Source organism: Babylonia areolata, chromosome 21, assembly GCF_041734735.1.
Source record: "Babylonia areolata isolate BAREFJ2019XMU chromosome 21, ASM4173473v1, whole genome shotgun sequence".
In the NCBI taxonomy this organism is placed as follows: domain Eukaryota; kingdom Metazoa; phylum Mollusca; class Gastropoda; order Neogastropoda; family Buccinidae; genus Babylonia; species Babylonia areolata.
The window spans coordinates 10,823,310-10,836,382 of NC_134896.1; the positions used below are offsets into that span (position 1 = coordinate 10,823,310).

The following is a 13,073-nucleotide window of genomic DNA, read 5'->3' on the forward strand; positions in this document are numbered from 1 at the left end:
GGGGCATGGGGAGGTGAATGGAAGAATCAAACAGTAAATGGGAAGTGGGCACTAATACACTGACGCAAGTCAGGTAACCAACCAGTACTCCAACACCAGGGCTAAAAATACCCACCCGTACCATTGTTCGGGACAAGTAAACTTCTGGCGGATGAGTGGAAATGACCCCTCCAATTGTCCATTATGCAACCAACAGTTTTACTTTTGACTGTGTCACTGGAAGGATTAATGAGCTGTTAAGCTCAGCTTAAGTGCACACTGATTCTACTAACCTTCTCCTCTTTTCACTGAGAGCTGTGTTCTAAGAATGAAACATGTCAACATGGAAATGAGAGATCTGACTTGAAATTCTCTGTGGGACAGTTTATTTCTTTGTACTGTTAGTAACAAAACAATTACATCCTCTTTACCTATAAAATACACTACTTATATAATGAATCATGTCTGCTTATTATTGCTCTGTACTATCAAAAGTTACCTTCATTAAGCGAACCTTTAGCAAGGGCGGGCAGAAAATAGGGGGTGACAAGCAGAGATGTTTTATTGACTTGTCTCCAACTAAAAAATATCTTTGAATTCTTAGCCCTGTGTACTCATTACACAGCAATCAACTCCTGACAAAACTTCAAACTTTTCTTCTATGATGACATATTTTTTATGTAAAAAAAAACAACAAAATAAAACAAAACACCCCCCCCCCCCAACCCCATTTTATTCTGAATTTCTTGTGCATTGTGATGATATATCTCTCCCTCTTTCTCTTTGTCTCTCTCTTCCTTTTTTTTCTCTCTCTCTCTTTGGAGTGATATTTTAAACTGTTTTATTTCCTGTGCTGGTTTCAAAAGACAATTTTCTGGTTATAAACGGAAACATTAAAAGACATACTGTTATTTTCATTGTTGCGATGCATCATATGTTTCTGTAACAGTATCATAAGAATATACAGGAATGTGAGAGCAAGAAAGAAAAAAACCCAAAAAAAACCACACACGGTGCTTGGCATCTTTTGTCCACAAAAATAAACTGCCGTACTCCAGGTGTACTGAAACACTCTGAAACTGTAAGCTGTTTACTGAGATACAAAGGACAGCATTTTTTTTTTCAGCAGGACTCTTAAACTGGTAGCTTGCAAGATTCATTATGAAACCTTTAAGAAGATGATGATGAAGAAGAAGAATGATATCAATTATAGCAGTATTATGCAAACTACATTGTCTCTAGCTTTCTGTTTACATGAATTTATGAAAATCCTTTGTCTTCCATTTTTTCTTTCATGCTTTACTGCAACTGGCAGCCAACCAAGCAGGCTGAACAGAGCAGAGAGACAGAACCAGACACTAAAAGAGACAAAAAAAGGGACAATGTGTGTGTGTGTGTGTGTGTGTGTGTGTGTGAGACAGAGAGAAAGAGAGAGAGAGAGAGAGAGAGAGAGAGAGAGAGAGAGAAATGAAAGGATAAGCTGCAGTAGTAAACTGAGCACTCCACCAACACATCCACAAACCACACCCCTACACTCTTGTATCGCCATCCCCTTCCTACTCTCACACCCCCAAGTCCTCCCTCCACCCCCTCCAAATTTTTATTATTTTTTAATTTTTTTTTTAGCACCAATCAGCAGTGATGTAGGTTTGCTTCTCTCACACTGACTCATTTCAAACTTTTAGCCCTTGAGAATGAACATGCGCACTGTCATTTTCCTTCAATGTCTCAGTCTGTTGTTCCTTGCTGATCACTGAAGCCTACTGAGAAAAACGTATGCTGACGCGATTCTCCCTTCCCCCAATCCGTCTTAATCATCCTATGCTTTTCACATAACTCACACACCATCTGCCGCCCAATCAAATGTTGGCCTGGATGTCAGTTCGGCTGGCGAAGGTCGAAGACGAGTCAGCGGCGCTACCCCTGGGCAAGTTCGTGGCATCCGAGGATGACGATGACGACAAGCACACCTGGGTCCCCCCCATGCTGTACACAGGGGCCCCAAGGGGATGCAAACCTGATCGGGCCTCGCTCATCAGCACCCTGGGGTGGTGTTGTTGCTGGTGGTGCTGGTAGCTCAACCCTCCAGCCTCCCCTACTACACTGTGGGGTTGGGAAAGAGAAGGGTGGTGGTGGTGGTGGTGGTGGGGCTGGGATGAGGAGGAGGTGGAGGTGGCGGAGGAGACAGGTTGGGGTGGGCCGCAGTCCCTGAGGGGGGCATGGTGACTGAAGGGGGAACAAGAGGAGGAGGAGGAGGGGTGGTGTTGATGGTGGCGGAGGCTGGAAGGAGGGGCAGAGGAGAGAGAGGTCTCCACAGGGAGGGGGGTGACAAAGTTGTAGGTGAAGCACGTGTACGTCGTGTCCTGGCTGCTGCTGCCTGCGTGCTGGGGGTGGGAGGGGGCAGAGGGGGCCCAGCCTCTGGCACTGTGGGATGGGGTGGAGGCAGCGTGGGAGGAGAAGGGTGGCGGCGGCAGCGGCTGCTGCTGTGGTGGGGTTGGGGTAGGAGGGGGTCCCGCCAGGTGAGGGTGGTGATGCGACATCAGAGCGGAGGGAGGAGGAGAGGTGAAAGGGTGGTGGTGGCCCAGCGACTGGGGTGACAAGGGGTGCATAGTTGGCGGTGGCAGGGGGGGCAAGGCAGAGTTGTTGGGGTTGTGGTTGTTGCCCATCAGGCAGGAGGGGGAACGTGGCGGGGAGGAGAACAGGTATGGGGATGGTGGGGCTGACGACAGTTGGTGAGGGGAAGGGGGACAGGAGGTGTACTGGGGAGGGGGGGTCAGGCTGTGCTGCTGCTGCTGCTGCTGCCCAGGCAAGGAGGGGCGTGGTGAGGAGGGGGCGGAGAAGTTGGGGGAAGAGGGCCGAGAAAACATGTGAGAAGGGGAGGGGGAGGCAGGCAGCATGTGCAGGGAGGGGGGAGGGAAGTTGGAGAGCTGCAGGGAAGAGGAGCTGTGCAGTGGAGGGGGGGTTACGTTCAGCCGGGGAGGGCTCACCTGCCGCGGGGAGGGGGGCGCTGAGAAGGGGTGGGGGGAGGGGGGTGCCGACAGCTGCCGGGGGGAGGCAGGGGCTGACATGTGCTGGGAAGGGGGAGGGAGCAGGGAGAGACCATGGCGGGGGAGGGGGATCACGATCCCCCCTGCGCTTGAGCTGCCCACGGCAACGCCTGGCCCTCCCCTCCTCCCTCCTGCCTCCACACCACCCCCCATCTCCCCCTTCACAGACAGCAATGGTTTCTGACTCAGGCGGGCGAACATCTGTCCGGCCACGTTGCTCTGCAGCATATCTCTATCCACAGCGACGCCCCCAACCCCCGGACCCATCTCACTCCCTGCAGCCAGCGCCAGAGGGTTGTTCCTGTCCGGCCGGACAGGGGTGGTGGTGGTGGAGGGGGCAGGGGGCAGGTGGGCAGGTTGGTAGAGGGTGGAGTACATGGTCTCCTCGTAGGTAGGGGGCAGTTCATCCTGGTCGTCAGGGGCCGTGCAGGGTGTGTCACTGCGACTGCTGAAGCGTGTCACCTCCTGGTAGGATGGCGGGGCGCAGTCCTCTTCCCAGTGCCTGGAGGTGGAGGGGGAGCGGAGGGGGGAGGGGGGGAGAGGAGCAACATACGCACAGTTCAGTCCTCTGGTGCTCAGGGGTGGGAAAGATACATAGCAAACAGGACAGGGATAAATCATAGAAATGCAAGCATCTGTGCTCGAAAGGACACACACACACACACACACTCACACACACACACACACACAGACTCACACAAGCACACTGCACAGGCAAACACACACACACACTCATGCACAAAAAGACACACACTAACACTTACATACTTTTCCGTCATCACAAAGTCTTTGTGGGGTAAGCGCAGACATTTTTTTCCTTAACTGCAAAAAGCTAGTCTCATGGCCCTGATACAGAAGCTAGTGTCACGGCCCAATACAGAAGCTAGTGTCATGGCCCCAGTACAGAAGCTAGCATCATGGCCCCGATTCAGAAGCTAGTGTCATGGCCCTGATACAGAAGTTAGCGTCATGGCCCTGATACAGAAGCTAGCATCATGGCCCCGATAGAGAAACTAGCGTCATGGCCCCAATACAAACACTGGCGGTAAGGCCCTGATACAGAAACTAGCATCATGGCCCCTGTACAGAAGCTAATATCATGGCACCAGTACAGAAGCTAGTGTCAAGGCCCTGATACAGAAGCTAGTGTCATGGCCCCGATACAGAAACTAGCATCATGGCCCCTGTACAGAAGCTAATATCACGGCACCAGTACAGAAGCTAGTGTCAAGGTCCTGGTACAGAAGCTAGTGTCACTGCCCCGATACAGAAACTTGCGTCATGGCCCACCTGTGCACGGTGATGCCACCGTCATTGGCGATCCTGTTGTAGCGATCCACGATGATGGTGGCAGGGTGAAGGCCGTCATCACGGTTCACCACCACCGCCGTCATGCTCTCTCGGTTCACCGAGTCCAACTGTGCACAGCCACAGGCACACAAGTTTACACATAAAATGTACAATATAATACAAGATAATACCACATATATAAATATCCACTTTATTAATCCCTCACAGGGAAAAGTTTTGTCTCTACTCAGACATTCAGGAAAAGTTACATCAAAGCAATGATGAGAACATTCAGGCATAAACACTCATTTAAACAAAAGAAAAAATGAGCAGCATAAAGTTTTAACACCACACACACACACACACACACACACACACACACATGCAAATGGTCCAGAATCTGAATTTGTGTAAATTTTTTCTGATGTGCAAGATGAAAAGTAGAACTTTTTATTTTGTTTTTTAAACTCTTTTTCTTTTGGGGGTTTGGGGGGGGGGGGGATATATTTGTTTATTTACCACATGTACTCAACACAAAATACCATTCTAATGTGAACATGATGTCTATATACGCTTTTATTGAAAACTGTTTCATACACTGTTCATAACTTTCACACTGATGACTGAAACTATATATATTTTGATTGTTTTAAAACTATTTCTATAAAGACAACTAATAAAACTATTCGAATCGTAAAAACAACAACTGATTTTAGACAAAAGATATCATGCTATTCATAAAGTTTGCAATATGTAGATTGAATTCATAACTTCACAACAATGTATCTTTCAATGTATTTCCAAAAGCTGTAAACAGCAAGAGGAAAGTGTTATAATCGTTTTGTCCATACAAGGACCTGCAAATTTCTGAAGAAAAAAAAAGTGAAAGGAAAACAACATATGACCAGAGGAAAGGGCAAAGAGTCAGTACCCAAAATGTTGCAAGTATAGTAAAAGAAATCCATAATCTGAAAGACAACAACAACAACAAAGTCATAAAATCTAATATTCTTTGCAAAATATTACCCTTATTTGCTATGGAAATTTTCCAGACAGATAAAAGGCAAACCTTTGTTTTTTCTAATCATAATTTCACAACTGTCACAAAACAAAATTTCAAAATATCCAAAAGTAAATTAGAAAATATAGTATTTGGTTGTTCTGCTAACTTCTTTGATATATATATAAACACTTATTACAAAAAACAAGAATTTTTTTTTGTGGAGGGGAGAGGGTGTTGTTTTACTGTTTGTACTGGCCCTCCCAGTCCCAGCCTGGACTGTCCTATACTCCCACTGCTTCATGGATTAGTCTGAGTCAGCTGGTCTACCCTCATCTCCTCAGTCACACACAGTGTCAACGTCACCTCACACAGACCTGCATGGAAGAGCGGCTGGTTGTGTTGTTGCGTTTGCGGGCCAGCAGAAACTGCCGGAAGGACAGCAGCAGCAGCAGCAGTGACAGGGCGATCAGCAGGGGACCCGTCATCGACATCCGCCCTCCGAACACGTCATTGAAACCTGCACACACACATATGCGCGCGCACGCACAAACACACGCACACACAAACACACACATACACACACATGCACACACACACATATACGCATGCACGCATGCATGCACACACACACACATTTATATAATGTACGTAAATTCCATTTTTCATGAAACGTCAGTTTATATATTCATTAACATGCTGTCTCTCAAGGCCAGCAGAAAATATATACACTTATAGTTATACATATGCATTTTTCATAAAACAATGAGAATTTATTTTTATTAAAAATAGGCAACCTGATCAGTTTCTGTTTAAGGATGTGCCAAAAGTATGCAGATTAATCCATATATATATATATATTTTTTATTTTTTTATTTTTTTATATGCTACATCACGTCTACTAGGGACAACAAAAGGAGCAGAGGCCTGACTTTTGTATAAACCCAGCACACCAGTGAGGTCTTCCTGATCCAACCTTGAGAGCCTACCTAGATTTGCGTAAAACATTAACATAAAATGAAATAAAATGACAAAACAAAATTAACAAATTAGTAATATACATTAGAAAATAATAAAATGAAAGATACCTAGAAGGCAGCCTGAACAGAGTACTACTATTAATTGGTAAAACAGATTGTGTTCATAGTTTTAAGGATTACACTGTATTTATAAACAAACTTTCTGGTACCCATTTCAATTTTCGCTTGCTTAGTTTCCCCTTGAAGATCTCAAAGTGAAAGTAGAAATTTCATATTATACATCTCACATTCTTGGTTGTTTGTTTTTTTTTTTAAGCAAAAATCAGAGTATATTTTGGTGGGCTTCAAAACTGTGATTTTAAAATATTAATGATTGTTTAAACTTTAATAGATGTATCTATTTCATCTCATATGTTTATTCAGTTCAGTACTAGATTTGCAAAGCGTATAAAGCTTGCTTCTGTTTGGAATATAGCATCAATGAATTATTGATTTTTCTGTTTTATCATTTTCTAAATCAACATCCACACATATGAATGAAGAAGATTTTCACTCAACTTTGCACTTGAAACTTTGCACTTTCCATCATTCTCCATAATTGATCAAATTCTTTTGATATTGCTTTGTCAACACCACTTCTTTCAAAATGCAAAAATGGCTGACTTCACATTCTGCAACCTACTCAGGTCAGTCATTTGCCTCAGAATTCAACACTTCTGTGATGATTTCATTCAGCCTAGTGCAGACCATATGAAAAAAAAAAATTCACTGCAAACACTCTTGAAAATCATAACGTCATAAACACCATAAAATGATCATTCAAACCCTGAACAAAACAGAAGCCTCACCAAAACCAACACACGATCAATCCTAACCATTCATCCACTAAGATAAAAAAAAAAAACAACCAAAAAGAACAAACAAACAAAAAGAAAACTGAAGACTGCACAAGAAACAGTTTGAACCAACAAAAATCAATCATGAATATTCATCCAAAAAAGTAAGAGAACAATTGTATAGGGAGGGTCTGTTGAGGCCTATTTTTTTTGTTTTGTTTTTGTTTTTGGTTCCCCTGTCTTTGGTCTTTGGGGATCTCAAGCAGTGTGTCACTTAACCTCACTTAGCCCAGCACTGAAGAGGTTAATATCAGTTCTCCGATCAGAGGCGTATATACTAACAGAGGGAAAGCAGGTATCTTATTCTGATCAGCTGGATCTAAAATGGTGGAAGGGTAATCAGACAGACCATAACTGAATAATAAATCCCACAGATGAAGGAGCTGATAAGAATCGGCCCTGTTTTCCCTGAAAAAAACTATAAGCCTCATAGTTTTGAGAGCTGGTATGTGATCTCCCATATCAGATCCCAAAAGATCGGGAAGCTAATAAGAAAGGCCCCAATGTACCCTCCTATACTACTCTGAAGCATGCACAGATCAAAACCAAAATTTTAAACTATTTTCCCGACACAAGTATCTTTAGTCGACCAGACAGTTCACCACCACAGGTGACTCAACATCAAGGGGTCATGTAAAACCATCCATTTTTCAAAATGCAACAAAGCTTGACAGCTGCAGCTAACATTCTTGTGCAGAAAGAAACTGATTAATCTTCTCCCCTTGACCATGCTTGAAGTGAACGAGTCCACTGTGTTCTTTTGGCATAAGGGATCGTATGACTGAGAGCACTGGGTCTAAAATATTTGGGGGGGGGGTTTCACACAGAAACTTGGCAATGAAAGAGAAAGAGTTAATCAACACTCGAGATAACTAGTGTGCATTCATCCACCTGAAACATCAGTCATTCATGGTGTGAACTCTTTTTTCTTTTTTTTTTTGTCCACTAAAAACACGTCACTGACAGCTGTGCACTACAATTTAAGTCAATACAAAATCTATCAAATGGTCAAACTGCATGCATACTTTAACAATGGAGGCAAAACTTTCACAACTCACGTGTGACATCTCATATATGTGTGTGTATCCAAACACAGGATTTATGAAAAGAAAAAAGAAATAAAGAAAAAAGGAGGTAAAGTAACTGCAAAGCAGCATCAGCAAATGTCAAGATAATACAATAATGCTGATGATAATAACACTAACAGTATATTTGCATATTTATAAAGTGCAAAACTTCTCAATGTGCTTGATATAGTCAGACACAAAGCACACACAAACACGCATACACACACGCACATGTGCGGAAGAAATGGATGTGAATCCAGACTATATGGAATGGAGTGTCTTTTTTACATTGAGACTGCTTGAAAAGGAATGTTCAAACATTTGTTCTGAGGAATGTGAGTGAGGGACTGTGATGAAGATTCTTTCTGAATGGATTTTTATCTTTTGACTTTGACCTTTGATCTCCGCCACCTGCCTTTCAAAAGAATTTGTTCTGGCTGTTAGTAAGCAAAGACTGTACTAAGATCAGTAAGATAGGATGTACAAGACCTGATCAAAGATAGATGTATAAGACCTGAGCCCTATTACACCAATGAGCTTTTTCTGCTGTGCCATGGCATGATCTAGACCCTAGATATGTAATCCTGAATTTCAACAGAGTTCATGTATGTATGTGGTGCAGAGTCTGCACGCTTAATCCCTCAACTGCTTATGACCAGCATGCTTGTCAGTGAAGGGCTGTCACCTTGCTCAGGTAAGAATGAACTAAAAGGTCAGGCTGTCAGTCACCATTCTTTATTTGGACTTCTTCCTCTGTGATTGCATTACTTTTGCTCAGCACAATCAATTACACCAATTAAAGGTACGCAAGAAGTAGTAAATGCACCTCAACTACATGCCACACTGATCTTATTTCACCAAGATTCATGGAACTCAAAAACAGAACTACAAAATTAGGAAATGCTTTTAATGACTTAGTACTAATGTAGACATTATGCTAGTAGAAAAATGGAAATTTTCTACGTGTAATTAAATGTTATCTTTTCATGTGCCTATGCAGCCATATAACTATGCTCGTACAAAAATGTAATCTTTTCATGTGTCTATGCACTGTATGCAGTCACATAACTAACTGCCCACCAATGCACCAGATGCATTCAGACCGTTTAAGGATAAAACCCTTGTTTTATTAGTCACTGCGTTCCCGCCACAAGGGGATCTGGGCATCACCTTCACGCTAGCAACACCTCTTCCCATATTCCACAATAGATAGCTTTCTTCCTCCTAAAACAACAACAACAACAACTGGAATCTCAGAATTTAGAAAATATAACTAAGAAACAGAATTGTGTCTACGTATGTTTTGAATGAATGAATGCTCACCAAGCCAGGTGAGAATGCTTCCGATGAGGAGCAGCACAAAGGCCACAGCCGTCAGCAGGATCCCTCGCCGCAGTGGCTCCTTGGTGTCAGGGGGACCAAACGACGAAGAGGTGATAAACGTGCGCAGCGCGCTCGGGCGCCGGTTCCGGGGCACATGGATGTGGGAGGTGTGGAACATTGTGAAGGGGTAGCAGTTTCTGCTCTTTAGCAGCTTATGGCAGAAGCCCCAGAGGTGATGTTAGTTATCATCAATCGCTCGCAGCTGGACTAGAGAACAGAAAAACAAAACCAAAACCAAAAATGACTGCGGACTGTAGTGTATAAACCATTAGGTCATGCTGTAGTCTAAGTAAGGTTTCGATATATATATATATATATATATATATATATATATATATATATATATATATACACACTATTTGTAAAGGCCTATTTCTAAAAATTCAGTGTGTGTTTGACAGAGGCTGTATATTATCTCTGTGAGTGTTTGTGTATGCATCACTGTATGTGTGTGTGAGTTATGTACTCATGCTACATGTGAATGTCATGTGTACTTGTTTTTTGTATGTGTTGGAGAAAGAAAGAATGTGTGTGTACATGTGTGTTCATGAACATGTGTATATGGTGTGTGTGCATGTGCATGTGTTGCGTGTCACTGTCAGTGTATGTGTGTTCTTCTGACAAATCAGTAGAGTTAAACTTTGGCAGCGATATTCTAATTTATACACTGATTCAATTTGTATTCAGAATAGTACTCTAATTCAATTCTATCTGATCTTACTCAAGTGCAGCAACATAAAAATAACCTGATTCCCAATGAACCAGACTGACCAAGTCTACTAGTCACAATAGTCCGAGTCAGACAGAGCCAGAGTTTTAAGTAATCAGTATGTATGCAAGTGTATGTAATATATATGATGTTCATATCTTGAAAACTGGAAATATGTTTGATTCTTTTAGTTTTTACAGTTAAGATGAACATAGTGGAGTGATGGCCTAGAGGTAATGCATCCGCCTAGGAAGCGAGAGAATCTGAGCGTGCTGGTTCGAATCACGGCTCAGCCACCAATATTTTTTCCCCTCCACTAGACCTTCAGTGGAGGCGGATGACATGATAAACCGAGGTCCCGTGTGCTGCATGCACTTAGCACACGTAAAAGAACCCACGGCAACAAAAGGGTTGTTCCTGGCAAAATTCTGTAGAAAAACCCACTTCAATAGGAAAAACAAATAAAACTGTACGCAGGAAAAAATACCCCCCAAAATGGGTGGCGCTGTAGTGTAGCGACACGCTAGCCCGAATTTCACACAGAGAATTCTGTTGTGACAAAAAGAGAAATACAATACAAGATATATCCCTACAATAGGGGCACAATGTATACCATACTTTTACATTTGTCTTCATCAAGTATTCATGTTTACTTAATCGTATTTCCGCGTTGAGTACTTCAGACTACTTCTCTATGTTGCAATACAGCACCCGCTCAAATTTATCTAATACAAAAAATTAATTTGATTTACCTTATTTATCCTGTCAAACTAACAGAAGCTAATCCCTATTAGAACTATGTTCTTACAATCTTAGCAACCGACATCTCATTCTCTACCAAAGACCCTGAAAATAAAGCCTCACCAAAATCACAAAAGTTGAAGGGAAACCAGATCTGAGCTCATTAAGATACTGGCACATCAAGAGGCATAAATGTTTTAAAGAATCTGACATGCTTTGGAAACAAAAGTGCAGGGTCAAGCACCACTATCTCCATAAGAATTAAAGTGTCTGGTTTTACACCATGAGTGACCAAGTACTCTTTACATTTTACAATATACAGAAATAATAATAATAATAATAATAATAATAAAATAAAGAAACCTACATAGCACATGCCTTTGCATCTAAAAAAAATGGATTTGCATACACAACATCAATTTTAATGAGAACAAAGAGATCTGTATTCCATGGATCCACGTCTTTAAGTTACATGTGTTGGTGTGTGCGTACACGTGTGTGTGTGTGTGTGTGTGCTTTTTGTGTGAATGATATACACATGTGTGTGTGTGTGTGTGTGTGTGTGTGTGTGTGTGTGTGTGTGTGTGTGTGTGTGTGTGTGTGTTCTTGTGTGCTACACGTGTGTGTGAGTGTTTGTGTTCTTGTGTGCTTTTCGTGTTAACGATATACACATGTGTGTGTGTGTGTGTGTGTGTGTGTGTGTGTTTGTGTGTGTGTGTTTGTGTGTGTCTGTTCTTGTGTGTTTTGTGTCTGACTGATGTGTTATTAAAAAGCTCTTTCAAAATTCTATGTTGCCTCCAGTACATTTTAAATGTCATCAACGTGGATGAAGATCATGGAAGAAATCAGCTGACACGCTTGGTAATGAGAAATTGTAAAGGCACACTTGGACACTCCTACACTGGGCTACATTGATGACTGATCAGCACAAATTGAAACAAGCAACTTGACAACGGCCTATGGTCCGAAACGTCGTGTCAAAACAAAGAGGATTCAACTACCACCCAAAAGGTTTTTATAACTTTAGTTTTTTGTCTTTGAAGAATCCTGCAGTCATTCTTGTCTTCTTCCCAAGCAAAAATAGCCTCTATCTGCCTAAGAAAGCACTGAATTGTGCCTGAGGCTAAAATGTTTTGAATCTATTCTGCATGCATGTCCTGATCCTGGCCACTCACAAAATTACAGCCTGTAGCACCAGAAATAGAATTGGAAACTACAAAGTTAGTATCCATGGTATGGTAATCATGGTATGGTAATAATGGAATGCCTGCACATTACATCAGTTTCAGCTTCAAGGAGGTATCAAAGGATGCAGACTGAGAGATGAGAAAACACACATAATTTTTTTTTTTTTTTTAATCAAAGGAGTCTGTATTCAAGTTGAATCACAAGTATCACATTCACAGTCCATCACTCCATGTCCATCGAATGGCTTTCTAACATAAAATAAAATAAGAAAATTACCACAAAATACCAAGATGAACACACAATTTCTTTCAGACTGTGAAAACATGACTGATGATACGGTAGTGCATGTGAAGTATAGAAGCTGAGTCATTAAATCACTTATCAGTCATAATCAGTGAATTGATTTTGATGCCAGCTTTACCTTCAATCACTGTACGGCCCTGCATTCTGCTGCAACTGGGAATACAATGAATTGCAACATTCCCCCAAACCCTCTACATGTTTAGCATAGTAACGTAGGTCCTAAACACACACAATACAGAAAACTTTGGGCATCCGAGGCTTCTGTATTGCACAAAAATCTGATCACATTCATAGTCGTTTGTTTGTACAGATCTGCAACCGGAAGTTACTTTTAGTCTATCAACCCTGCAGATTCGACTAACCACAGCTCTGATTATTTTGTAATCCGCAGTTCAGTTTTGGTGCTTTAAGTAGCTGTGTCGAAGAAGATGATATGTATGAGGAAAGGAGAGACGAAACATGCAGAATGGGACTGCAGGGTGAATTTGTA

The 13,073-nt window shown here is 42.3% G+C and overlaps 1 protein-coding gene across 1 annotated transcript; it reads right to left on the reverse strand.

The window, feature by feature from the left end:
* Positions 1-1,838: 1,838 nt before the first annotated feature.
* LOC143296550 (uncharacterized) lies at positions 1,839-12,886 on the reverse strand. The gene is made up of 6 exons (XM_076608573.1): positions 12,702-12,886; positions 9,583-9,849; positions 5,694-5,836; positions 4,317-4,444; positions 2,764-3,528; positions 1,839-1,965 (listed from the first exon to the last, which is right to left on the reverse strand). Exons 2-6 carry the CDS (start codon positions 9,758-9,760, stop codon positions 1,839-1,841), a joined length of 1,341 nt encoding a protein of 446 aa, XP_076464688.1. The 5' UTR covers positions 9,761-9,849; positions 12,702-12,886.
* Positions 12,887-13,073: the final 187 nt, after the last annotated feature.